The sequence below is a fragment of the Pollicipes pollicipes genome, unplaced genomic scaffold, assembly GCF_011947565.3.
Source record: "Pollicipes pollicipes isolate AB1234 unplaced genomic scaffold, Ppol_2.1 Scaffold_5724;HRSCAF=6776_pilon_pilon_pilon, whole genome shotgun sequence".
Lineage (NCBI taxonomy): Eukaryota > Metazoa > Arthropoda > Thecostraca > Pollicipedomorpha > Pollicipedidae > Pollicipes > Pollicipes pollicipes.
In genome coordinates this window covers 5,301,163-5,329,011 of record NW_023596746.1, presented here as the reverse complement: position 1 = coordinate 5,329,011, position 27,849 = coordinate 5,301,163, and the positions used below count along the sequence as shown (strand labels likewise).

General features: G+C 50.8%; 1 protein-coding gene across 1 annotated transcript; it reads left to right on the top strand.

Annotated features, from left to right (window-relative positions):
- The first annotated feature begins 1,028 nt into the window (after positions 1 to 1,028).
- On the top strand, positions 1,029 to 26,253 carry LOC119103620 (uncharacterized). Its single transcript, XM_037227216.1, has 5 exons — positions 1,029 to 1,096; positions 3,203 to 3,303; positions 13,733 to 13,861; positions 14,198 to 14,404; positions 25,430 to 26,253. The coding sequence occupies exons 1-5, from the start codon at positions 1,066 to 1,068 to the stop codon at positions 25,592 to 25,594; spliced, it is 633 nt and encodes a 210-aa protein (XP_037083111.1). The 5' UTR covers positions 1,029 to 1,065; the 3' UTR covers positions 25,595 to 26,253.
- Positions 26,254 to 27,849: the final 1,596 nt, after the last annotated feature.

Below are 27,849 nucleotides of genomic sequence, written 5' to 3'. Positions count from 1 at the left end.
CGGGGTACCATTACGATTCTCTCCTATACAGAGCGACCTTGCTACCACGGGGTGCCAATAGAGCGCGGTGTCCGCTCTTTCTGTCAGGATGAGAGGCAGGCAACGTCATATAGCCCCAGCAGCCGAGAAAGTCATGAAGCCCTTATGACGACGACGATGGCCTTGTCACTCTGTTTTGTTGGTTGGTTGTCACCCTGTCACCCTGGTTGGTTGGTTGGTTGTCACCCTGTCACCCTGGTTGCTTGGTTGGTGTTCATCCCAGTAAGGCGTACGTCTCACTTTTTTCTGCGCGCCGTCTCGCGTTCGGTCTAGATTTAAACCCAGGTCCATGATTTCCTAGATCGTTGACAGGGCTGAACAGCCATCAACTCAGGAAGCTACCCTCGTATGAAGGTAAAATTTGAAGATGTTCTAGATGCATGATCGGCCCTCGGACAGCTGAACAACGCTTCCATGCAACTCAGTTCTCTCTCTCAACTCCCTGAAATTAAACCGGACATCCCTTGACCGTCTCTGGACTCTGCCGAGCCCGAGGCCTACCTCGTCGCTGCGCCAGAAAATCCGTGCCGATTGGCCGCAGGACTACGGACTAGCCCAAGAAGCCACTGACCGGCTCCGTGGCCTCTGACTGGCTTCCAGGCATCGGGCCGGCTCTCGGGCCTCTTCCCGGCTCCAGGGCCTCCGATGGGCTCCAGGGCCTCTGACCGGCTCAGGAGCCTCTGACCGGCTCCAGGGCCTCTGACCAGCTCCAGGGGCACTGACCGGCTCCGGCATCTCACCGGCTCCGGGGGCTCTGAGCGGCTCCGGAGCCCCTGACCGGCTCCAGGGCCTCTGACCGGCTCTAGGGGCACTGGCAGATTCCGGCCAGCTCCAGGGCATCTGGCCGGTTCCGAGGCCTCTTACCGGCTCCGGGGGCTCTGACCGGCTGCGGCGGCTCCGACCGGCTCCGAGAACGCTGACCGACGCCTTGTCAGTCGGCGCGCGCGTCGGTCGTCGCCATCGTTGGCTGTCGCCTTCGCAGTCCGACGTCGGTGCCGACGGGAGCGACACGCGGCACCTGGCGCCATGGAGCAGCCGCGGACGGCGCTGGCCGACGGTCAGTACGCTCCCACCGCGTACGCGCTCAGGGCAGTACGGGGCAGGGCGTGGAGATGGAGACCTGAGGCTCTGATTCCCGTGATGTTTGTGCCGGGACTTCATCGGAAGGAAGCCGTATAGCACCAGTCGGATTCACTTCACGTGCGCATTTACCGCGCGCGGGGCATTAAACCTCGCAGTGTTCCCAAATAGATGATGACTCGGAGATTGTATTGGTCATGGTGTGTTAGATCACTTCTGATCACTGACGAGCTAGCCGTCCCTTTAGACAGGCTCTGGACATACTGCCACGCTCACGTGATGGAGCATGGAAGTACATGCTCTGGCCTGCGTAGGACGCACGATAACAATTCGCTTGCCTCAGAAAGCCGCCGTTTCACGCAAACTTTGGACGTCACTTTTTGTTTACAGCTGCACCAGTCAAAACTCTAGTCACGTGTTAACGCGGAATCAACGTTCGCGGCGTGAACGTTTCAGTCAACTGTTAGATGACGACATAATACAGATTGAAGTTAGCGATAAGTTAAACTTTAAGCATTTATGGCTCTGAGATAAGTGCTTCAACGTTGTAAAGCTTTGTAGAAATCGTTACGAATTGCGAACGTATTAGTTCTAACGGCTTTTAGCGGTACCGGTACGAACCCTCCTGGGGCAGCCGAGGCACTGAAACGGGGCCTGGTCAGCCGGGCAGATGCATTGCTATGACCTTCGACCTTTTCTTTTCATGCGTTCTTAGCTGATAAAGATCTCGAATCACTTTCAGCTGACTAATAGCACGCACCCTCGTCACTAATATCGACACCATAAACGTTGGCATGCATCAGTGTCAAGTGTGGGTGGTGATGCCAACTAACTAGAGGTTTACATTGGCGATCTCTGGTCAAGATATTGATGGTCCTAACTTAGACTTAAGCGTTAAACAATCTTAGCTTAGTCTGGCTCAGGATACTCTAATGCTCAATTTCTTGGTGAGTAGCTAGGCCATGTTTCTAATATCAGAGTAAAAGGTAACTAAAAGAACGTTCCGTATTGTATATGTTATCACGTACAAGCTTGGAGCAAATTTCGACGGCTGCATAGGTGATTTGGGATTTTGATAAGTTAAGGCGCTAAATGCGTTGAAAAATGTCGCAACAAGGCAAGTCTTATCATTATCCAAAGTTGTGAAAGCTTTTCGAAAACTTGCCCTAATGCACTCTGAAATTTGGGCAAGTCGTGCTTAAAGGTAGTTTGCCACATTTGTGTGGGGTCTTGAACTGATAAAGCCATCTTGAAGGCCTTTCGCTGCGGTTCACAGCTCTGCCCTTCCTAAGATCGAAGCGCCTTTAGTTTCTGAGCTACAGGCTTGCGAAAATAGGGAAGGTTTTTGGGAGATTTTTTCAGTCACCTCGACATTCATGATGTTTTAACAATGCCATTGAAATATGCCATTCCATAAGCCATGCGGCGATTAAGGCCGATAAAAATAATGTTCGCGTCGTTCATATCCAGCGTTTGTGAGCACGACACGAGTAAGCATATTTCATCATGTCTGGTTCTGGGCTCAATTTCCTCAAAGTTGGAACGTTTCTTTTAAAGAGTCTTGATGGAAGTGCCGCCACTGACATTCAGGTATGCTTCATTTGGGTAATATTTCGAGGACCTTTTTGATTTCACGGGTCAATTCGTTGTTAGTGATAATGCATTGGCACAGGAGGCTCCATTACAGGCGAAAAGTGGAAGGAAAGACGCGGGAGGGGGTGAGGTATTTCAGAAATGCTGGTACTTTATTCCATGGATTGCTCATTGGCGTAATGTCTCTGCAGAGTACTCTACAATAATGTCCTCCTTGCCTTATCTCCATCGTTTTACCTACGGTGGGACGTACATCCTTGGACATTCCGGTGTGTCCAAAAATGACGTGGAATGTTACGTCTTAACTCACATGCAATTTACAAGGTAAATTTTGAAATATGTTGTCTTAGATACCTGGTACTAATATGCAGTTTGCGCTTAAATTTAGTGCCAGCGCTCTGGTCACAAAATACAGACGCGTAGCAAGCAGTAGACTGCTCGCTAGGTTAGTCACCCCATGGCTACGGTCCCGCGCCCGTTTGTTGTGCAGGCCAGGCGGCGAGCGTTCTTGACGACTTCGGGAAGGCCGGCCCCGGCGGAAAACCCTGGAGGGAAAACCGACTGCAAGGCCAGGGCTTCTTCGAAAAGATGGTGCGTATTGACTGAGCGCTTGCTTGACCATTGAGTGGTGCCTGAGCCATGGAAGGGAGTGTGACACGCAGCACGTCGCACCACTACCCTAACGGCATCCACGCCCATCGGCCCGCGCCTGACTGTAGCCGTTGGGAGCGGGGCGGACTGAGGCAGCAGAGGGATCAGCCGCAGCGCACGCCGCATGCCGCCTGTCCACAGTGTGCATCATGGAGTAGCACAATGGCAGGCTGAGGGGAGACACTCCGGAATCAGTCTGAGCACCCGTCTGTGACCTGTTTTGAAGCAAGCGGCTCGCCCGCGGTCCGAGCCGAGACCGAGCAGGGCTGGCACACCATTAAGTGCCCTGCTGGGTCAGCATGTCGGCGCCGCCGCGCGGGGCCCGCCGCGTCACATCACCCGCTCTCCTGGTGCAGGCTCGACGAGCTGAACGTGGCGCAGGTAATACTGCTGCTTTTGTCAAACGTTTGCCGAATACCTGGATTTGGGAAACCATGTCACTTGCACTCGCCACGAACTCTGATTGATGCTTTAGAGCGAGTATAGCGTAGGGAGCGTGCATGATCGGTTCTAGTCCGGTTCGCGTCGGACTCGTAAAAACAGTGATTGCGCGCAGTCCCACTAATCACAGAGCAGATTTGTGATTTTCTCTCCCACTCCTTTCAAGGCTGCGTTTCTCTCCGATTACGCTTTGAGCCAGTCTTGCCCTCGTGCGACGTGACGAATACGGGACATTTTCGAAGCCGATCTGGGTGTCTGCAATCAAAGCGGGTCCCCGCTGAACCCGGCTGGCGCTTGCAGTCACATTGCTGTGTCCCTCCACCGAAACACAGGTATAAAGCGGACGCTACTGCTTTAGTCCGACCCCAGCGGCTAGCCCAGACCTCCGGCCGAAGCGACACGCTAAGTTCAGTCGCAAACACGTTACAGCATTCTTTGCGGCTGACCACGTCAAAGTCGAGTTAAGTCAAAATAGCTGGGCTGGGCCTATGGCAGACATTGTGCCCGAATGTGGCATAGTAATGGCAACGGCACTCTTCTGGGTACATTTCCTTGCGTTTAGCATGGCCTTATGCTATGGTGCATGAGTACTTCAAACTTTCAATTCAGGTTGCCACTTATTAGCCCTTTCCACGCCAGCACGATCAGACAGGAACGTAATTTATCACTGAATTTAAATGCACGGAAACTAGGATAAACTGGAGCAAACCCATTTTCTGTCGTAATGTCTTTCAAGAACAGCCGTTTCGTTATGGAAGCGCTTTCCTTTCGTCATGTATATACCTATTCGTCATTTCACGAACTTGGTCCCGTGCGATCAGATCATAAAGAGCCGCAAACGGTGGCGAGTTTGGTCCCATGAAATCAGATAACAAAGTAACACAAACGTGAAATGATGAATAAGTAAGTGATAATTAAGAAGGCTTCTGGGCTAACAGCTACCGGCTATATTAATAGGGGTGGCGTCGCAGATTTTGTGTTTGGGGGCAATATTTTCCAGGACCTCCTGGACAGAATGGAGCCTCCTCACAGGGGTGCCTCCTGGGCAATATTTATTCAAGGGGAGGGGCCAAGGAAGCACATACTTTCTTATCGAATTGTCAGATGCATCAATATTGAAGTAGAGTATTATCGACAGCCAAAGATCATAATAAGAGTTGTCTGGTTACAATAGTTGTTTCTTGATGTAGCGAAGAGCCATACAATCCTGAAACAAGGCTTGCTGTGCCAGAAAAGGGCATTTTGATACATAGAGGGGCCTCCTGATTCTGAACAGGATTCTTCCGATCACAAAGAAGACGCCAAATCCAGGAAAGCGCTTCATTATCCTTAAAGCATGGAATTCTGATCCGAAAGTGCGGCGATCTGATACGTAAGCCCGTGGCCAGGCGGGTGCACTTGGTGCCCGTGCACCCGCTGGCGCGTGGGTTCTCCCGACCTCGTTCCGTGCAGCCTCTGTACCTCAGGTGTAGGGGCTTCTCGGCGATTGGATGTAATCTTGTGTCGAGATCTGCAACAATCGTAACGGAAAAGTTGGAGACCGCACCTTGCTTATGCCAAGGTTTATTGCCAATTACAAACCTGGTATCAACTATCGCACTTCCGTTTTGAGGAATTGGCTAAGTTTTGTTTGCTGACAGAGGTCTCCTTTCCACCAAAAAATGCTTCCAGGTCTCCTTGAGAACCAGGCGATCTTGAAATGGTTGTATCCAAACTGGCTGCAATCGAATGTGTCGCGCTGCGCGTGTGCGTCAGATTACGGTCGACATTCACGTGCGACTTGCAACGTCAAGAGATACTCGATTGGGTTGTTTAAAAAAAGGCATGGGCATGAAGCGGCTCGGCTTTGCCAAGCCGCAGTTTTCCTTAAATTCTTCGAGTTCGGCTCCGATTGGTGCCATTTTTCACGACTGCCTTTGGCCCTGTGTCATTTTTAACACCTGGTTTCGACTTCACCTTCGTGTAATGTTTTAGTTATGGGCCTGGTTTAAAATCCGGCCTACCCTTCTTGTGTCCCCGCCATCTTTCGCCAATGCGATCTTGAAACGCCGTCTGCGGCTTCGTCATGTTAATTTTTTACTGCAGTTGCGGATTGCTGCCCAAAAAGCGTGCTCGTCCTCTGATTACAATCCTCCTACCACACAATTTTCCAAGCCTGTAACACCTACGTGCCTGAAAGACAAACACTAGCCCGTCTTTCTCAGGATCAATTGCCACCTGACGACGACCGGGGTTGTCGTCAGGTGGCAATTGAACTGTCCGGAACGTTGTATGTATGTTAGCACATAAGAAGATGGCGGCAGTCCTAACAATTCCACATTCCGCAATGTTGACACAATTTCACAAACATTTCCTGATACAGTGATGTTTGTTGTATTCCCAAAAAGTTCAGGAGACGCGAAAATGGTTTTGTTTCTCAAAACAACGCCGTACACCAGATTCGGCTTGGGCTCCGGTCTCATGGTTTTAGCCTGATTTGTCGGCTTGGACTTTGTTTTATTGTATTGTACACAAATAAAATGTATTGGTACATTGCATTGTACACAAATCTGACCCAGAAAAGAAATGTCGGCGTAACAGGCCAAATAGTGTTGTCTCTGTTGATGAACAGATCGAAGCTAGGAGTTTGCGGGCTTAGTATGTCTAGGTGGAAGCTTGGAGATCCTGCAGAAGGGAAGGCGTTGATCAAGTAAAATGTATTTCAATGCATTGTTTGGTGTAATTTATTGGAAAAATTAAACAAAAGTCAGCTTTTATTTAGTTTTAGTTTGGTCTAGTTAGCTAAAGTTAAAAGGTCATTTAAAAACGAGGCTCATAAAAACAAGACCTTTTGTGGCAGATAGTTCGGAATGGGAGTGTGCGACAACAGGGAAACTTTAAGAGTTTGATCAACCCGTGGGTACCCATATCGATGGGCAACCTGTGGGTTTGCTCAAATTTCTGAGATATTTCTGGTATAGGCACGAGTATGGGTAAGAATTGCAGTTAATATTTAGATGCATCAAATAAATATTATACAATCCTACTGCTTGCGCTTGTTTTCATCACTCTTTGCTCCATGCCCGTTATTTTTGCCATTATGAACGGAAAACAGCAAGCCTGTATGCACACTTAGACATATATGTACTTTATTTTCAAAACTTAAGCCGATCTCTCTGATAAGATACATTTATGAGATCAATGTCGCCACTAAGAAGTTCTCGTCGCGTGGGCGCTGCCCCACCGTCCAATCGTAGAAATCCGAGTCATGGGCAGAATTCTGCGGAGAAGACCTTACGTGCCACAATACCCGGCACGCCCAGTGCAGTCCAGTCCTGTCCAACGTCACTTGCACGCAAGCGCGGCTGCTGCCACATGTCACAGGACAATCCCTCAGAGGCGGACAGCAAGTGCATGAAGCGACTCAAACCCGACTCGCCACTGATGAATAAATCAGGGCGTGCAGGGAATAAATGCTCAATGCAACTTAGTTATCGGGACGGACGGAAACTCTCTCCTTTCTCGTACTCTCAACTCTCAACCTTGCCCGTTATGTGGAGGTTACATCCGACAAAACAAAATACAAGGGTTAGGTAAGGTGTAGGCAGAACTGATTAGGGCTGTGCAACGGGTTGGTGTAGACTAGACATCACGGGTTGGGTAAGCTCATAGGTGTCCGCGTGATAAGAGTACCAGGGTGGGCTGGCGTGAATTTTGGGAAAATATGTGTACTGATGTAGATAAAACTGTACGAAATGTTGGGTAGATTATCAATGAAAGACTGCAAAATGCTATTGTTTGCGTTTCATATAGAGATAAGGATCTCCATAAACAACCCTTATTATCTACAGTAACAGAATGTCCAATGTTTTAACTACGCAATTAAAACGCAATTACCCACACGGCAGAATGCGTTTGGATGCAAACGTTCCTGAAAATCTTCCATAAAGTATCATCAAACGCTTGGAAAAGTGCAAACGACTGGTAACGGATGAGCATAGCTGGTCAGGGCTGGTTGAGGGCCGAGTGTGTGCACAGCCCCATGGCAGAAGAGTGGATCGGGTTGGAAAATAATACTTGTGAAGCCATCTAATATGAGCACAGCCCCAGGAGCGGCAGATGGAGTGTGTAAAGAAAACTTTACCAGTGAAGTTGTTCTCTCTACAATTGTCTAGGCATTGATACCTTCTGTTTTCCTCGACATTTTCTCGGAATTTCAGTCACCAATTCAATGCAATAAGATTGCATTCATCAGTTGTTGGAATATTAAATTTCAAACGAATGTACGAAATGCCTGCACTCGTTGTGTGCATCAACAGAAACCGATTCGTTTAGCTGGTCAAGCACACTACGCAATTTTGTCTGAGGGCGCCATAACACGACAACGATTGCAGCCATCTGGAACTGAATTTGCAAAAAGGTCCCAGAGATAACCATGCAAGCGACACGCGGTTCAATTCGGGAAAGGACGCGGAACTGCGAAGCTGACAGCACCCTGCTGCGATCAATGCTTACCAATGGCCATTTCGAAAGTGAAGGGCTTAAGTCAAACGTCTCTTGACCTATCGTGATCTGACCTAACCTGACCTTGTAAAAATGTAGGTCTGGCTAGGGATGGATACCAACAACTGCAGACTGGCAATTGGAGTAGTGATAACAAAACCCAGTGTCTGCATAATCGCTTTTCATCTACACACGCATGAGAGTGTCAGTTTGGTGAAGACCAAGTAGCCAGTTATATCAGTAATACTGATGTGGATAAGCTGGAAAAGCTGGATAGTTAGGTGTAGGCGCCACTATACGCATGATGGTGGCATTTACATATCCATACAGCAAGTGTTCACGTAGTTAGAGGCAAATTTGTTCGATTTTAAGTACATCTTTCGAACATGACTGCAAGTTTTGAGCTTTATGCAAGACACCTTAAACCTTTTAAACTTTGCCGATTTTGGTACCAATACTTTCAGAAGTAAAAGATGCCGGGAAAATCAATTCCATCTATGACTCTCCATAATTTGTGTGGAGTGGATGCGTCCATACTGGTTATGAATCAGGCAGCATGCATTCTGACACAGAATATTGTCCGTGCAAAGCAGGTTCCATACATCATATTTTTCCACACAAAAATAATATAATTTGGCCCGGTTGTTGCTCTGACCCGCCGTTTCCATGCTATGTTCACATCTAGCGTACCTTATGCAACATCCTCAAGACAAGGCATTTGCTACGTTTTTCTTGTGTCTTTTACTCCCGACCTTGTGCCCTTCCCTCACCCCAGCCGGCCCAGCGTGCTTCAGGTGCAAATCAGCAAAGCAGCATTGGTTAAGCCGGAATACCGCTGTACCAGTCATGGAAAATGGATTGTGCTAACACAAGTCATCCACATTTTTGTCGTTCACTAATGCATCCCCTGATTGTTTGGTCTGGCCACAGGCCTACTGATACATGAAAAAGGGCTCTTGTTCCAGAAAAGGATCTTTTTTATGCTTATGTTGGACGCCTTCTAATCTAGAACAAGAGCCTCTCAGTTCATAACAGGGTTTTTTATATTCTTGACGCGGCCTCCTTATTCACAACAGGGTCCACTTCTTCATAACGGTGGTCTCCTAGTTCATGACGGGCGCCCCCTAGTTCATGACGGAGGCTCACAATGGGGGCTTCCTAGCTTATAAAGGGGCCTCCTAGTTCATAAAAGGGGTTTCATTTTCCATAACAGGGCATCCTAGCTCACAACAGCGGTCTCCTATTTCATAATACGGGGCCTCCTGCTCCATTGCTCCATACAGGGGCCTTTTAATTTATGACGGGGGCCTCCCGGTTCAGGATTGGGCTCCTAGTTGAAAATGAGGCCTACTAACTCTAAATGGGTACCCCCAGTCTATAACGGGCGTCCTAGTTTACCATGGACCTCCCAGTTCATATCGATTGTCTCTCGAGCCAGTAAGGGCCCCCAGTCAGAATTTCGTTAATCCACGTGAATCATAGCTTTGGCAAAACAGGCCCAACAATTGTTTTTGCGGGGGGGGGAAACACACTCTTGCCCCTGCTTTCCGGTTGGGGGGGGGGGGGGCAACTACCTCCTCTGCCCCCTCTCCCTGACTCGCCGCGCCTGTATATTGACAAGTCTGACGGCATTCCATGGGTTTCCCTTCCATGTACCCTAGTAAACTAATTCAATTAATTACTGCATTTCACATTTAGCACTGCATCGGATTCCTGCGTAACAAAGATAGCGTGATAAGCGCTGTGACCTTTCATCCGAGGAACGTTTTCGGAACCAACCGTCTGTAACGGTGCCATCACTAGCGTGTCAATTCCTTACTTAAGTCGTCAAAAATGCACTCAAATCTGTCGACAGAGAAGGTCACACCAGGCTTCGTGCTTCTGATCCTCGCTTTGTTGCCGTGTGTCAACCATTATAATCGCCATGCCGTCTTCGAGATTTGAACGACGAGCTGAGCAGCTAACGGGTTCTGACGACCCCCACGACAGCTTCTTTGTGATCCAAGAGATCAAAGGGCTCGGTGGTGGTGCAACGACCATTAACCTCGCTCTGATGGTGGGAGCGGGGAGGGGGAGGGGTGGTGGTGGATTTTCTTTGTTGCAAATCCCTACCCCATCCTTAGTACTTACGTACTGCTAACGGACTACAGGCAACACAAACACTAAAAGTTACTGTACATAGCGTATCAATAGGCTATCAATATCACTCCGCCGGATGTCGACCACAAACGTCTCAGCTGCGCACCTTAGGCGTCCGTTCAGCTATCCGCCAAATTTGTCGCCACACTGCCGCTGTTGGCCACGACATGACATTGTAAACCACAAACAATGAGTCGGCGTCGTCGTCATCGGGATTTCACGACGCGCTCAGCTGGCAGGAAATATCTATGGATATCTAATATCAGGAAATATATATGGTATCTCACCCTGGCAGGAAAGGCGGACACCGCAAGGAAGCGAACCCCGTACCTCTGGTTTCCCTGACGCGCAGTGGTTAATGTGGACGCGTTAACCACTAAACTATCGGCACCCCCTCAGAGACGACGAGAGATAAAGTAGAACGATTATATTGATGCAGAATGATTATATTGATCACGATATATATATATATATATATATATATATATATATATATATATATATATTCGAGATTGCTGAATTATATTCAATCGTGCTGCAGTGAAACACTGCCCTCGATCCTGATGGGAGGGGAGGACAACTGCATGGTCTCCTCTTGATTGTACACCTAGATAGTGTAGCGTATAATGCACTATACGACAAGCCTCGGAATGCCACGGCGTACACTGGTTACATGCTGCCTTTGGCCCAAACATCCACCCAAGCGAAACAGTCCCCGTCAGTCAAGCCAAATGTCGACGCCTTCGAACATCAGATGACGGGGCTGTAAAGACAATGTCCCGTCACTCACGACTCTTTCGGGTGTAGAGCACGTTAGAACATGGCATACAGTCGACCCTCCCATCCATCACCGGCCCGTGACATGTTGGCATGGATCGCTTCCGCGAGCTGTGTTCCCACGCCGGCCTGCGGGCAGTACCTGCTCCCGGCCTGGGATTCCCGGCTACCAGCCTGGGATTCCCAGCCACCAGTCTGGGATTCGTGCCGGACACGTCAGCGCTTCGCCCGGGCATGGCGTGATGGCACGATGACGTGATGACGCAGTCCGGTGTCCAGACGCCGGAGCGTGCCTGCTGGCCGCCGGCAGGGGAGGGGCACGTCTGCAGGGAGCAACCCGGGGCGGGCGGAACCAATAGGCCACGACACGCAATGGCTCCTGCTGAAAACATCCGCAAACACAGGGGAGAGGGGTGGACAGTCGCGTGCGTATCGGAACGAGCCTATTGGCTGGGGACGGAACGGAACGAGTTTATTGGCTGGGGACCGACTCGAACGAGGTCTTTTCGAGGAGCAGGGCAAAAATAGGCTGCCAGGATTGCTTCTGTGGCATGGTGGCTGGGTTTCTTAAAAGAGAGGATGCGAGATCAAGAGGATCAGAGTCACCAGCTATCATGGTTTATTCATGCGGCGTCAGTCTACCAGCATTTTGATCTACATGTTTTATACTGAAAATCTCCACTAGGCTATTCCTGCATGGTCAAGACGCATGATCAAGACCCACCGTATACCTTTATCTAAAGCTTATGTTGGTAAAGACACAAGTCAACTTTGTTGCAACTGCGCTGCTATTAAACCATGCAGCACCCCATGATTTTTTCGAAAAAGGCGCACGCAATCTGACCCACTTGGTGCCGCTCACATCAGCTGGATTGATGGTGCCGTCGAGGCCGGTCGTGCTGGCCGACACGCACGGATAGGGGGGCGATACGCGTTTGTTGACAGCGACGCTAATTAAACATGTTCTACCGCACACAGTATTTATGAATAATTCAAAGTATGACTGAAAAAAGGTCAGCCGTGGATATCTGACCTGGATATCTAGATTCATCTTGCAATTGCCTGCAAGAGAAGCTGGTGAATAATTCGGCTTTATTCAATTTCTTTGTGTTAGAGCACGCCGTGCTGGTCTAGCAAATGTGTTTTATCGTCATCAGATGCATGCATACCGGAGGCTTGTCATCCGCCGAATCTACACGGGGCGCGGGGAGACCTGACGTTGGCCCTTCATGCGTGTGAGGGAGACGCGTTTCTTTTCTCTGCATTCTGATATGCTCTACCTTTCCCGCCCGCCTCCATCCTTTTTGACTTCACCGTATCCAACGGTTTAAGTTTCGCTTAACCAGTTAAAGAGTTCAGCACGCCGGATCTGAATGGCCAAACCTGCCATCAGTGAGCACTTTGAGGTGGATTTGGACTGCTTTGCGTTCAAAATCGAAGGGCGGGGGGGGGGGACCTGGCCCAGTGACAACACTGGTTAGAGGAATGCAAGTCATTCTCGTTTACGCGAAGGCCTGCATCCATGGCACAGTCCAGGATACATACAACACCTCTCCAGACTTGCAAGAGACAGGCGGACAAGCCGTCGGTTCCAAGTCTCCCTCTGGGTCGGCGTGTGTCAAAGCGCGGCCATAGACCCGGACCGTCGCTCCAGCACCAGAAGCCTGTCCGTGCGCAATGTCGGCAACTGCGTCATGTCACATCCCTGACAACACCCCGGCAACTGCGCCATGTCACATCCCTGACAACACTCCGGTGGCTGCGTCATGTCACATCCCTGACAACACCCCGGTGGCTGCGTCATGTCACATCCCTGGCAACACTCCGGTGGCTGCGTCATGTCACATCCCTGACAACACCCCGGTGGCTGCGTCATGTCACATCCCTGGCAACACTCCGGTGGTTGCGTCGTGTCACATCCCTGGCAACACTCCGGTGGCTGCGTCATGTCACATCCCTGGCAACACTCCGGTGGCTGCGTCATGTCACATCCCTGACAACACCTCGGTGGCTGTGTCATGTCACATCCCTGGCAACACTCCGGTGGCTGCGTCATGTCACATCCCTGGCGACACTCCGGTGGTTGCGTCATGTCACATTCCTGGCAACACCCCGGCAACTGCATCATGTCACATCACTGGCAACACCCCTGCTGGCATGGACACGAAACAGTCAGTATGCTCACGCAATTGACACATTACCAGATTCACACAGTCATCTAGTTGGTAGCTTGGATTTAGTTCATGCTTGGTCATAATCCAATAGGCATGGCACCATTCATCGAGGAAAAGAACTACATAGAATTGTAGGACGCTCTTGCGACATCATCAGAGCTACAAATTTCCGTTTAACATGTTACCCAACTCATACCGATATCTAGGTAACTATCGAAATTTAATTTATGCCAAGAGATAATCTAGCATGTTTAACTTCCTTAAAGTTTTTATTTTTATTTTTTGGAGACAAGGCGTTTGATGACGTCAGAGCTGCACGTAGGAGCCTCATTGCAACCCTTTTCCATCGCACCCAGGGATGGGCCACCTCGGCAGACCAGCGGCGGCGCAAGAAGGAGATCGAGCACTACCGCGAGGCACTGCGCCAGATCCTGGCCGAGAGGAAGCGGGCCGCCCGCGAGGAGCGCGAATTCCTCATGGACGAGGTGAGAGGTGTAGCGCTGTGAGGCGTCCGAGGGGAACACCGAGACTGCTCGGAGATTGGGGCGCAGCGGACATTCAGGAGGGACGTAAGTGATCGCCCTGATGAATTATAGGAATTATTATAAAGTCTAAATGGTTATTGTACCAATTTGGTACGTTATATTGCCATCACATTCATTTTGTCTTAACGCCCTCTGGCTATTGACTACATAAAAATTCTGGATAAAGAAAGGTATTGTTCGCAACGTTAAATTTACAAACGCGGCCACTGTGAGCGGGTTCCACAGCGTTTCAGAAGCCCGCCGCCACAGTCCCCTCCCCGCTCCCGTTTCTCGCAGAACGGGATCTCGGTATACCCGATGATGAAGAAGCTGGAGACGGGTCGGCCGCGGCGGCAGCAGGATACCGAGCTGCTCAACAACCCGCTGCCTCACACGGACGTGACGCGTCACCAGGAGGGGCGCGTCGTCTACCCACCGCTGCAGCAGCTCGACTATCGACGCGACCTCGAGCGGCAGGTCCAGGAGAAGCAGCTCGAGAAGAAGGTGGGTGCTGTCGTCGCCGTGCTGGAGCGGCAGGTCGAGCACGCGTGCGGGCGGGGGAGAGAACTACTGGCGTGTTGACGGAGCGCCGAGTCAGGGAGAAACAGCCCGGGGCGAGGACGGGGGCTGCTGGCGCGGCGATGCATGTGGCAAGCGCTCAACGATGACCAGACTCGGAGATGTACATGAATATAGAGAAAGCGGTAAACGGAGCCATTTAACCTCCCAATTCAGGACGTGTGAGCAGTTTCGTAAGTGGAAGAGCAGGAGCCTGACCATTTTGAAGTCGATCATTTCCATGCATCACCATAAGGTGAATGTCAAACTTGCACGAATAGTTTAAAGGTCATAGTTACCTGGTCCCCAGTTCCTGCGACTACGTCCTAAGCGTGCGACAACAGCTCCAAATAGGTGCATTTCCCTTCCACTTGTGCGAGGGAGGAAACTAGCGAAGACTGTCTTGCTGTGTAGCTTCAGGTGCATCGCAAAATTCTTGAACATGGCTTGTAGTTAATATCCAAATATATCTGAATGCGCTTCCCCAAGCGGCCTAGACAGCTCATCAAACAGAAACAATCGCAACGTTGCCCGCCGGCTGTCAAAGCCAGTCACGCCACCGGCTGGCCGACCGAGCCGTGCGCGCCGGCCGCCACCAAACGCCCAATCAAGGCGGCGATAAGACGATTGGCCTACTTTGCAGAGTTCAGACCCTGGGGCTCCGCTTCAGGATGGCTCTAAGTAGCCATACAAACGGGGGGCTTCCAGCTCTCCTAAGCCGGAGGGCACACGGCGCCGCCGCTCGCCGCGACACGTCACGCTGGTGCCCCGCGGTGTCGTCGAGCCGGCGACCATGCATTACTAATGCGAAGTCTCGCCGCCACCGGTCTGGAAGCCCCCCCCCCCCTCCCTCCTCCCCCCCCCCCGTGTATGCCCTTGTATCTGAATAGACGAAGCGTGGAGACTGCAACAGTGCTGTGAGGGTCTGAGGGCATGCAAATGGGAGGGACCAGTAAGGTGTTACGGAGATGTACCTGGTCAATGACGTAACATCTCATGCAACGTCGCGGCTGAGAGGAAGGTCGTGGCTCTTTTGGAGAGTAAATTACTGATGGTCACGAACAAAACCACCAGACTACAGAACCTCTCGCGCAATAACTTGGAATCCACATGGAGCGTCAGGCCAGCATAAGTCGTGTCACAACATGAAACCAGTTCGCAAGGAGGTGTGTTTTTTTTCGTAAGTTGTTCAGTGCATTAGCGAGGAGCATTAGTCGCATAAATTAGACAGTAGTATTAGCCTTATTCCTTGGAAAAACCAGGTGAATGGAAATATAGTCGGACTGCTATTTCGGCAACATGCCTTTGTCGAAGCAATAGCAGAAGTGAATTCAAAATTGCCTGCCGATGTTCCTACTCGATTTTTCAGGTTTTCTTTTGAAAGACCAAGCCACAGTTTTTACTGGACACCAACATCCAGGGGGTTAAACAAAGAGCGATTGCCAGCCGTTACCAAGATTCAGTGCCTATCTAAGAATTTAAATGTCCGGACATACGTGTACATGCAAACGAATTCAGGCAAGTAGGCATTACGCATCGCGCTTCATTCGAACATGCAAGCGAACTGAAGTAAACAGGCATCACACATCGCGCACCAATTATGCACGCAAACGATTTTAGTTGAACAGGCATCGAACATCACGCGACAGGCATCACTTATACATGTAAACGATTTTAAGCTAGCACACATCACACATAGAGGCACATATCACGTTGGCATAATTGGTCATGATGAACGCTGTAAGTTAAGATTTGGTCGCCGACTTTTATAAGAATAAATTTGCTTATTTTCCTGTCTGGGTGGTCCCGTGCTCTGATGGTGACTTTGAGCTCCAAAAGGGGCATAGGGTCCAAACTTCCCTCGATTTCAGCCTGAGCGTGTTTTGTCAGAAAATGGTCACCGGGAGGGGTATTCTCTGCTTTGCTTTTAGCGTCTCGCAGCTGTTCATTACATCTGAAACAAATGGGGCGCATGGACTCTCCAACATAGACTACGTCCCTCCCATGTTTTTCACACAGTTTACAGTTTATTTCGTAAACCAGGTTTTTCTTGTGCGCAAACCCCTTGAAATCCAGAACTGCATAAATGGCATCTATTTCCACCCGGGCACTTCGGTAGCGTTCGGTAGCGTTCAGAATCCGTCTTGCGATTGGACGTGTTCGCGCCTCCTACCACCCATCGCTCGACGCGCTGTAGAGTTTTTTTTTTTACTTCTTCCAGCATTATATTTAAAAGTTGTGGAGAATATCCGTTACTCAACAGCAAAGCCCATATTTTGTTTATGCTCTTTCTTTCCTTTTCACTACTTGGTGAGCTGTTTAGAGCCCTATGGAACATGCTACGAATTATGTTGTGGTTAGTGGAAGTTGAAAATATCGTTGTTGTGGAAGTTGGAAGCCGAAATATCAGCCCAACTATATCTCTATTCTCCTGTTTTTTTCTCGAGAAATAAGGCTTATACTACTGTTTTTATCTAGGTGTGGTTTTTCTCGAAAAGCTCTCATTAGGGGGCCAGTTGAACCCTCAGACACCTCTGGCTGTGCTGGTCATCTGGCGTATTCTCACAATGCTCTTAGTTCTCAGACTCAATAAATATACTGAAAAGATGAGGGAGTGTGTGCTCTTTTTAAACCCGAGGCATCTGAATCCTCGTTTCTTAAATTTAAAGCTCTTTTCATGTCAGCAGAAATGGCATTTTGGACATCCTAAAAACGACACCATCGTATTAAAATGTTTCACGACAGCTGAACTAGACGATAACTGATGACCTAGTTTCAGCACATGGCAGTGCCACAGTGTGGATTAAAATTGCACCTGCCTCACGACCCCCTCGCAGTGGGGCGCGCTGGGAAATGCTCTGAAAATATGCGTGCTGCTCTTCCCGTGCTCAACATGTTACAAAGATTAAACGCCAGGGACCGTGACGACTGTGCACCCCGCGGCAGCGGCGCCGGTATCTGGGGCCGCTTCTGCCTGGCCCTGAGGATTGTGTGTGGCAACGCACGCCCGCCTCCCAGCAGTGAGCCCGTGAACACTGCTGGCTGCGGCACTGCCTGTTGCTGACTGGAAGATAGCGACGCGGGTTAGACTCATTTTTACAAATTAGCGTTAGCTTGTTATATCACCGTAGACCCTTGACTACGTGTTTCCATAATTTGGTGAAGTGTTTAACGTACGCCTCACAAAACCGTGGGATTTGGGCCAACCTGGATACGGGGCGGAAGATGATGAATTATCCCCGTAGTGCTCTGCATATCCGATGTCTGCATTTCATACCTTTGGCTTTCTGATCTGTCATTTTGTCCTTGCAGACGTAGCACTTATCCGTAATTGTTTACTTGCTCGCACATCCCCGGTCCAACCGCGTTCACGACCGCACACCCTTATCAGCTTCAGTTAATCATCAACAGCAGCCTCGCAGGCCGTTGGAAACCACCAGGGAACCTGGCCTTGAGCGTCGAGCGTCAGCGTCAGGGCGTCGCCAACGTTTTGCACGATCTCAGGCAGGCTGAGTCAGCATGCTGTTCCCAATATGCAGCGTAAGCGGTTCCAGCAGTCCACAGCGTGGGCTGTCCAATCACGTCATCATCCCAGCATGACCGTGTCAGCGATGTCATCATCCCAGCATGACCGTGTCAGCGATGTCATCATCTCAGCATGACCGTGCCAGTGATGTCATCATCCCAGCATGACCGTGTCAGCGATGTCATCATCCCAGCATGACCGTGCCAGTGATGTCATCATCCCAGCATGATCGTGTCAGGGATGTCATCATCCCAGAATGACCGTGCCATTGACGTCATCATCCCAGCATGGCCGTGTCAGCGATGTCGTCATCCCAGCATGACCGTGCCAGTGATGCCAGCAATCCCAGCGTGTCCGGGTCAGCAGTGTCACCGTCCGCGTGGCCACCATCGGCGCTTCCGAGAGGGCCCACGACCCCGCCGGCCGTTTGATCGATGGCCGCCGCCGCGCCCGGCAGACCCGGCACTGGGTAACGGGCGCACGGCATCGGCTGCTCGCGGGCCCACCGGTGCCGTCACCTGACCCCGATCAGCGTGACCCAGCAGCGCGCCCCTCCCCCGGGCGACGCCACGCGCGCCTCCGGCCCCGCCGGCGGGGCGGGCGGCCGGAGCCGACGTCGGTCGTCCCCGGTGTCACCCCGGTAGTGGCGCTGGCACGCGCGACACGCGTGGTACTGACACGGCGGAGGGTGGTGCGGCGGCACGCGGTCCGTCACGGAAGGGCACCACGACCGCCGGTGCGTCACCGGCAGAAACCCGGATAGTGGTGTGGCGTGTCCCTCACCGGATGAATCTGCGGTTGCCTGTCATTACGGCTTCGCGGAACACGTGTCACGGGCTGTCATCGAAAGCGTGTCTCTGCGCTTTCACAAACAATCACGTCGCAGTGATGTCACCAGACGCTCCGTGGCCCTAAAAACATCGGTCGTCGTATGCAGGGCGTGGTGAGAATCGCAAGCCAGGTTTATTTGTTGAACTGTGCCACATTCCGGCCTCATTCCGGTGTAAATGACCTCTGTCCCGTCCATCTTTCTGGAGCAGTTATCACGTCACAGCTAAAAGCAGAAGGGCATCCATCACCAGCAGTTGATTAACCATGACCTCGTGACTCGCCGGCGATGGCTTTTATAGGATGATGGACCGTCCGTTCCCACGTAACTAGAGTCAATCAAGCCTTGAGGCCAGGATCTGACTTGTGGTCCAGCTGCATTCGATATTGTTTGCTGCTTTAATCACTACCTTACTAACTAGTCGCCAATGACTTTCATCGACTAAAAACGTGAGGCGTTGCTGTCGTACGAGTGTGTACGGTGCTTGGGTTATTCGCTTCAGTGGCGTGTTCTGCAACTTCCTGAACGGGCTACACGCGAGGCGCTGATATTAAATAACCTGACATCGTAAATCATCTCACAACATTATATACTATCCCAAGTGGTGTTCATCGCATGGTACGCATCGCATTATACAAGTCTGCGAGGTTTTAGTTCGCTCGTTACTCATTGTAAAAATCTCTGTCCATCGCATCAAAATTCGAGACGGTATTGAAACAAACCGTATGAAGATGAACCTGGGCGATCAGCGGTTGTGAAGTTTACCTATGTCGCAGTACCACGACTAGTTCGAAAACCACATCGTAGACACGGACGGATCAGCGACCTCGGGCTTTGTGTTGTCGGAAACTTCGGACGCAACTGCTAGACACAGCATGACAGTGGAGTCACCTTCTTGTGCCGCAGCGTCTTGGATCGCACAATGGCTCATTCTACGCCGGCCTCGTGCTAGCCCGGCGTCAGGTTAACCTAGTCCCCGGCGCCGCGATCTGAGATGGACAATATCGCACAACCTAACATCTGGGTAACCTTGTTGTTGGTCAGCTTTTCCAACATGGACCGTGACCAACATTCACGCGTATGCCTCTAGCTTGGACCGAGCTGAGTTGAATGCCAATTTGGGATGTGAGTGTTTTAAAGGCGTCTTTAAGAATCATATTTAAGATATCAGCTGACACTCCATATGCGCGCGTCGCTATTACGTGTCATCAGAAAGTTACAGGGAATAAAACAGAAACACACGCATGCACGAACGACGTGAAATAAAGGGGACGACTCGGCAGCGCGTCTAAAGCTCGTCAGATCCAACCGTCTCCAACCCACCGGCAACTGGTTCAAGAGCCAGGCCGCAAGGTACGCGAAGGACGGCTGTCCTGCCGCCGTGCACGCTGCCTGGACGCAAAGTCTGATCCCAGGGTCATAGGTACGCGCGTCGGCGTACGTTTAAAAAAAATACGGGCGGCATCCGCAGGTTCACCTCGCTCACGGGCTTTGTGCGCAGCCGTAACGGTTTGCACGTCACATATTGGGCGAGGCGTGACGAGGTGCAGGTCGTCCCGCGCGCGCGACACATGGTCATACTTTCGGGGGCCGGTAACTACCCTGGATGCGCAGTTCACCACGTTCAACAGGCTGTTGTCGTTAACAGCCGACCCCTGGCCGCACATTGAAATGCAGTATCTTAATGCGCGAGGTGACTAGACCCTGCACGATGGCGAGCAGCACTCCTTGTGGGAGGAAATGTCTCAGGTGGCGGGGCCCGGTCAGGACGCCGACACGCTTTGACCTGTATCACTGACGCACGCGTCCTAGCTGAGAAGACGGCCGAGTAGCACGCGTAAGTTTCGTGCAGTCTGGCTGCGCTGCACCATCTCCTCACCGACCCTCACGCGGGCAGGGAAAGTCCGCGGGTGCTCTGCCAAGGAACAATCCGGTTTTGGATGCGTTGAGCTTGAGGCCGTGGGTATGGAATCATGATGGTAGGGAGGCCAGGGTGGTTTGCAGGTGTTGGATGAGGGAAGCAAGGCTGCGTTTGACATCGGATGCAATGAATTGAAGTCGTCAGCGCATTGGTTCACATGAGCGTCTGGCGCGTGCAGGCTGAGGTCGCTGATGAAGACTGAATAAAAAAGGAACGAAAGGTTTTGTCTAGAAGACTCCCATGGTACTGGGAAGGGGCTTGGGGACCCCCGTATAACCAGGAGAAGAAAGGCTGTTTGGCTGGGAATTATAAAGATTATAGGAAAACCAAGCCGGGCTAATTGTGCAGAGCTGGTGGCTGGACATAAGTTGAGAAGTAGCAATTACGTCAAAACATGTACTGAGATACAAACGCCATGAGAATGAAAGACGGCCACCGTCTGTGTTGGAAAAGATGCGTTTGACCACGGAGAGCAGGACGGTCTCCGTGGAATGGCGGCGACGGAGGTGCTCTGTTGGCTACGAACAGTGAATGGGTTACATTCCGCACAACAGAGCACAACACCCCGGATCCCCGACACCGCCCTGTGGCCCGGGGCGCTGACTCAGTTGACCTTGAGCACCTCCGCGGGGCTCGCGGCGCCCGGCACCGTCCGGCGCGCCAGCCGCGCAGTCAGCGCCGCAGGCCGCCAATCAGCCCGCCCGCTGATGAACCGCGGTCCCGGCGGACGCGACAGACGCCTGCATGCAGCACAGGCCGGTTAGAGAAACCGAAACGATTGTGATCCATGCGGGGAGTTGGAAACTATGTTGCGTTGGGGTGATCCTTCTCGCGTGATGTGAAAGTAAGTGGTGTGAATTGGTCAACATCATTTATTGGTTATATCGTTCCTTATCGGAGCACACCTACGTTCCGCTTCTCCTGACTGCTGGTTGCATGCCTCTCGTGTAGTTCAGATTTCCTCTTCGTGTGCGCGGTTTGGTGCTGCTGTTTTGTACCGCTGACATGGCCACTTTTGTGTTGGCTTATGCGTGCGTGATAGATTCGGGCGAGGCTAGTGTTTGGCAACCGGGAGCTTTGTTTCAATGCATTCGTATGAAACCATTGAATTATTTCTGATCTCGTGGTAGATGTACACTCATGTTTGGTTGTGTGAAGCGCATTTTCCGTCGTAGACGATATGCTCGCGTGGAAACTTTTTTGCGGCGCTTGTTCTCAACTTGGTGGTCATGCAGTGTTATTTAACATGGAGTTTTAAAAAGGACAGGGATAGTGATATATTCTTAAGTACTTCACTTCGACAGTGACCTGTGCATGCAATGTAGACACATTTGCAACTCTACCCAGACTTTCTTCCCTGTTTATTTTCTTCAAGGAGCTGTCATAATTTTCTTGAATGACAGAAAAAACGCTTCCTCACACAAAGGCTAAGGTGCGCCGATCTCGCAGATCGATTTCAGTCCGAACCTGCCGCTGTTGAGACGGGGGTTGTCTGCGATCCACCAAGGCTTCCATTAGGGAGGTGGGGTGCGGCGTTTCAACACATCTCTATCCCAACTTGAGGCCGGCTGACTCTGGCAGCGTCTATCAAACGCCGCCATCCGTGGTAATGCTGCCTCCGTGCTCGTTACAACCAGTCTCCACACCGTGCCAGTCAGCGCACATCACTGGCCTGCGCCCAACGACAGACTGTGGTGAACCGAACATCGCCTCCGAATACAGCCAATTAGGCCATTAGGCCGCTTAATGGAACGTCTAACTCTTCACCACCTGGGTGTAAGCTTTCTTCACACTCTTTGACGAGGCCCATCACCTGTCACCTCCTCCCAGGTCTGCATGACAGCCCGGTGAAGCCAGGCTCAGGGCGTTGCCTTCCGGAGCTGCAGGCCGAGCTGAGGAAGCCCACTGAGCAGCTGGGGCAGCATCCGGAACGAGTGGAATGGGGAGGAACAATCCGAGCGGGCGCGTACTGGACAGTCGAATGGGGAGCAGCTCTGACCGGCCGCCTCCCCGTCGAGCTGTCCTAGCATCATAAGCGCGAGCGAAGATGGCGGTAGGGCGCGGCCCGCGACACGGCTGCTCGGCTTTACGGGACTCCGGAGCATCCGTAATGCATGCGTCATGAATGCGGCCCGGCAATGTTTGAGCAACACTCGCGTCCAGCAGGATTTCATCCCACGAGACGAGTACTCGATAAACATAAACACCACCACCTCAGCCATGAAGGGTGCTCTCAGAGCACTTGCCAGGCTCATGCGAGGCCTACAGCAGAGCTCAGAGGAGGTTGACCGGGCGCTGACCCTCTCCCCATTGAAGACATAGAGCCGGAGCTCGGCGGCCCGATTCGGAAGCTAGCAGCAGCAGGAGGCGCAGGACTTCCTCAGATACGTGCTGGAGGGCTTGTACGAAGACGCGAACTACGTCAACAGCCAAGCCGAGTCTTTTACCACCGACATTAATAAAAGACGTTGTGGCTTGACGTCCGTGACGTTCGACCTGCTCTGGGACCTGAGCCTGCCGATCCCGTCCATAACCGGCCAGATGCGATGCAGGACTGCTTCAACCTTCTCACCGAGAAAACGGTCCTTGACAAGAATAGACTCGCATGCATGCTATCAGCGCACCCGAAACGGTTCTCGTTACAACAGGATCAGTACAGAGACAATCCGTCGCCATATTCTGCCGTACTGGGAGGCTACAAGTACAACCTGTGTGGCGTGACCTACCATTCTGGCACGGCGCACTCGGGCCACTAAACGACCCGCTGTAAACACCCTTCTTGGGAGTCTGGTGTGAGTATAACGGCTCTAGAACGTAGCCCATTTGTAACATGCTGATCTTCGAGCTGGCCAGTCGCCGACCAGAACGCCAGAACTTGAGGGGGTTTGAGAGGTCTGTCCCACTCCTAGAAGTGTCGGACGATGGCTTTTACAAAAACGATTTTAGTAATGTTTTGAAGCATTTGTACGCCAAACTGTAATGCCCAGAATATATAGATTTGTCAAAAACAGAATTGCATGCAACTTATATACACAACATTGCAGCAGATAGGGATGTAGCCATTTCTAATCCGGCCGCGATGTCTTGCCTCTGTGTAACTATGTCAAACATGCAGTTTGAATGCAGCACTGCCGAGATGCTCTGCAGCAAGTGGGAGTCTTGAAAGGAATGCTGAGCCAAGTGGCAGTGTCAGCTTTCAAGCAGCATTTCAGCGGGAGATAAGCCCGTTAGGCTGGACTATCTTTGTATGCGCGGAAATGCCACCACAGTGCACTTACACACTATTTGATACTGAAACGAAAACCAGCGTGTAGCCCAGTGAGCGGCAAGCAATATTTTAATGCTACTAAACAATCGTCCTGATATGAGGAGGAGGTAGAGTCTATGTCACCAACAGTGCTATATGTGGTTATTTTCGAATCCAACTAAAGTTTTCAACGTTGCGCCACAGCACTACACTTTTTTCGTTCCACCACTATGCACGTACACACTTTTTACGGAAGCGAAAACCAGCGTGTAGCCCAGTAAGCAGCAAGCAATCTTTTAATGTCACTAAACACTCGTCCTGATATGGGGAGGAGGAAGAGTCGATGTCACTAACAGTGTTACGTTTGATTATTTTCGAATCCAACCAACGCTTTCAACGTTACGCCACAGCACTACACTTTTTTCGTTCTTCATAGCCCCAGAATGTAGCCCAGGGCCGCAACAACTGAAGACCGCACAATCTGCTGAGGGCCGTCGTCAGCTGTTTCGGACAAGTGACACCACTTTTTAGCTAATCACTTTTTCACCACTTTTACCACTAACCGACACGTTGCGGGCCAGCGTGCTTAAAATAGCACCTCAACTGGTATGGATGACTATTGAAAGGAACGATTGTGATTGGCATAGGGGGCGGAAATACCACTTAACAAGAAGCGCATTGGTTGAAGTTTAAGCCAGTCCGTCACCAAAGACCATGTGATCCGTCGGTTTCCGTAAACCAAAGTGCAATTCAAATGCACCTCGATGCTGAACGTCTTATGGCTTAACATCAAAACAGAGGTATGACGTCTGTTAACTTTGCTTGATAATGGCCTCATATTTGTACATGTTTTCCCCTAAACATAGTGTTACGAGCATTCGTAGCGTTTCGTAGAAAAGCATTATGGCTCACACATTTCAGGCAATTGGTGTATTACAAACATTACAGAACACACACGCGTTGGAAAAAGTAAAGCACGGGAGAAGTATTACCTCCATAGAGAATAGCAGCGCGTCCACTGAGATTTCTCCAGCCGGAACGACTATTTCAGTCATAAAGTTTGAGCTATTCAGAAGGATTTTCAGGAAATGGTGCTTACGATGAAATCGACGCGTAGAACCGATGACCAATGTGAATCGTGCAACCCCGGTCTTTAGACTGACTAGTTTGCAGCGGCTCGCCAGGAATGTCCACTGGCAATGAAGCTGTGGGGAAAACGTCCGACATATCGTCAGTGAGACAGGCTGGTCAAGGAAGCGAAATGTGTCTTTACATCGTGCGTGACGTGCGTCGTCGCCCGAATCCTGATGAAGCTCTGCCCACTGCAGTGATCAAATCAGCGCGCGCAGCACGCCCCTCTGTTACAGCATTTTCGGAGGTCGGGGGTCGAAGCGAAAGGTCTGGAGACGATACAGGAGTCCCTGATCCCCTGCATCTCTTTGTTACAGCGTGCCGAAGAGCAGTACACTCTGGAGACGGTGCAGCATCTGGAGAGCTTCGCCAATTTCTGGGGTCGCCCCGGCGGCGGCGCGCCCATCTCACAACAGCATAAGAAGGCCAACATCTCCCGCATGCTCTTCCCGGACGCTCTGCACCCGACGAACGTGGCCTGAGGGGGTGGTGGGGCGGTGCCCTGGGCGGACGCGAGCGACAGGCGGTCGGTCTTGTCAGAGGGAGGAAGGGGATGGAAAGAGCCTGGCTGCTGTGTCGTGGATGTGAGGGTGCTGAGAGGACACTGCGGTCCTTGAACGGCAGAGACACAACGTCGAGGCCCACCAAGGAGTCGAGTAGAACCATCCACCGGGATTTGGACCGGGAAGATGTGTGCAATTTGAATTTCAAAGGCACCAGTAGTGGTAACAGTGGGGTTCTTATTGAGCCCAGATTTGGAGGGTTCTGAGTGCTGAGGTCGCAGACTGGGCAGTCTGGGTGACAAGAGTGCGGTGCTGCGCTGACATGTGGAAAGGAGGGGGCTTATTGTCCCTCGTCATTCGAGACGTGCGTGCTATGACCACGATCACACGGTTGATGGATTCGATGCAGAGAGTCAGCCTGGGAACTTCAGGCTCTTCTTCACGGCACGTCGGTCTCCAGCGGCCTGACGGTCTCCAGCAACCTCTTGTCTTCCACGCTTCATTGGCTTTCGGTGGTCATTCTGTCGCTGATGTTGTGCAGTGCGATTTTAATTAAGCTTTCTTTAGTCTCGAAAATCAGGAACCAGACGTCTGAAATGACCCGAATATCACGGTGGTTATAAAGCTGACGGACTGTTTTTCCTGTTGTTTTGCTTGCTCCACGCATGTCCAAACCTGAACTTCGGCATAAATGTCAGTTTCATGTTGACAATGTATTGTTACAGTCGTCATTCAGAATGCACACTTAGCGTATGACACAGGATATCTAGCCACGATCTTAAAATGGAGTAGAGTTGCTCTCTTTAAAATAAGCTTGTGCTTTAACCGGATGCTGACGGGTGCGCCCTCTAGCTCGACTGCAGTTTGTTACAAACTCAGCTTCACAACGAGACGAGGTGCGCTCTAACATACCCACTGAACCAGGAATCGGGCGATGCAACATTCTTGCTGCTATGCTTGCAAGCATAACGACGATGAAGATGTGTTGTCGTATGGCAATTGCATGCTAAAACGCACAGGAATCGACCCAAGAATCTTTAGAGACAGGGTATTAACTTTGGAGGGTGCAAGGTTGATCGGCGCAATATCAAATTAAGTGACATGCTGTTTAAGGTATAGCTTTTATCACCAATCATGGTACCAGGCGACGTCCTGTCATGGTACCAGAAGACGTCCTGCCATGAAGCCAGACAACGTCCTGTCATGAAGGTTGATGCGATGCCGTGCTAGAGCTGTGCACATTTCAATATTGCCCCACATGCCATATGTGAAACACGTATAGTTTGTTCTCTCCCAAAATACATGGAACACATGTTTCCGGCATTAAAAAAGCACGTGTATCATTTTACAGCGCAATGTCCACGGGTTTGCGCCGCTTGTATGTAAGACAAACCCGTGAACGAGTGCAAAAACCGACCCCTGCCCAGGTGCGAAGGCACGGAAGACAAGATCTAACGGAACAGGCCACGACAGCGCCCCAAACGTTCCAACAGCATAACGTGCGATTGCGAAAACGAGCTTGTTTGTGCCACCGGAGTTAAGTTTTTCATGTTAACGTCTGCACTGTTCTCTTTTGGTCAATCTGCAGCTCCCTTGGTTATTGATGACATTGTTTCAATTATATTGTGATAACATTGACTGCCTCCCGGTGTCAACTGCGCTCTCATGGGCCAATGATATCAAGACGACTTGGTGATTTAAAAATGATACGTTGGACTGCAGAGTACAATACGTTTTCCTATGCATCTGCCCCGGTCACCAATATATTGCATGAGTTAACCTCCACCCTAAGAAGGGAGCCTGAGAGCCCCCACCAAGATGTTTCTGCAGTGACTTCCGAACGATTTTGAACACTTCATTGCAATTTGGTTCGCTGATTTTACACCATTGTACATACGCCATGAAAACTGGAGGCTTTTGGGCTCGACAATTATGACCCTTCACCCCTTTCTTGAGGTCATCTCGATGACATGCTGACCAGTCTTGATATGTAGCACTAATTTTTCACAGAAAACGCAGTAAAAAATATGTTTTTACTGGCCTTAACATTATCATTGCGAAGTACCTTGCCATCACTCTTTCTGCTTTTGCAAGGTCAAGTCATTCAAGGCCAAACTAGGTCAAACTCTGTCTTTTGCCACCAGGTTTGATCTCTTGAAGTTGATATCATTCGCGTCTTGATGACACACATCTTACAGCTGTGGAAGGTCTTTCTAGCGTCGTTTTCCTCATTG

Coding starts and splice junctions, on each gene's coding strand:
- LOC119103620 (XM_037227216.1), top strand. CDS start 1,066: ATGGAGCAGCCGCGGACGGCGCTGGCCGACG. Junction 13,862..14,197: donor GCGAATTCCTCATGGACGAG/GTGAGAGGTGTA, acceptor CGTTTCTCGCAG/AACGGGATCTCGGTATACCC. Junction 14,405..25,429: donor AGAAGCAGCTCGAGAAGAAG/GTGGGTGCTGTC, acceptor TCTTTGTTACAG/CGTGCCGAAGAGCAGTACAC.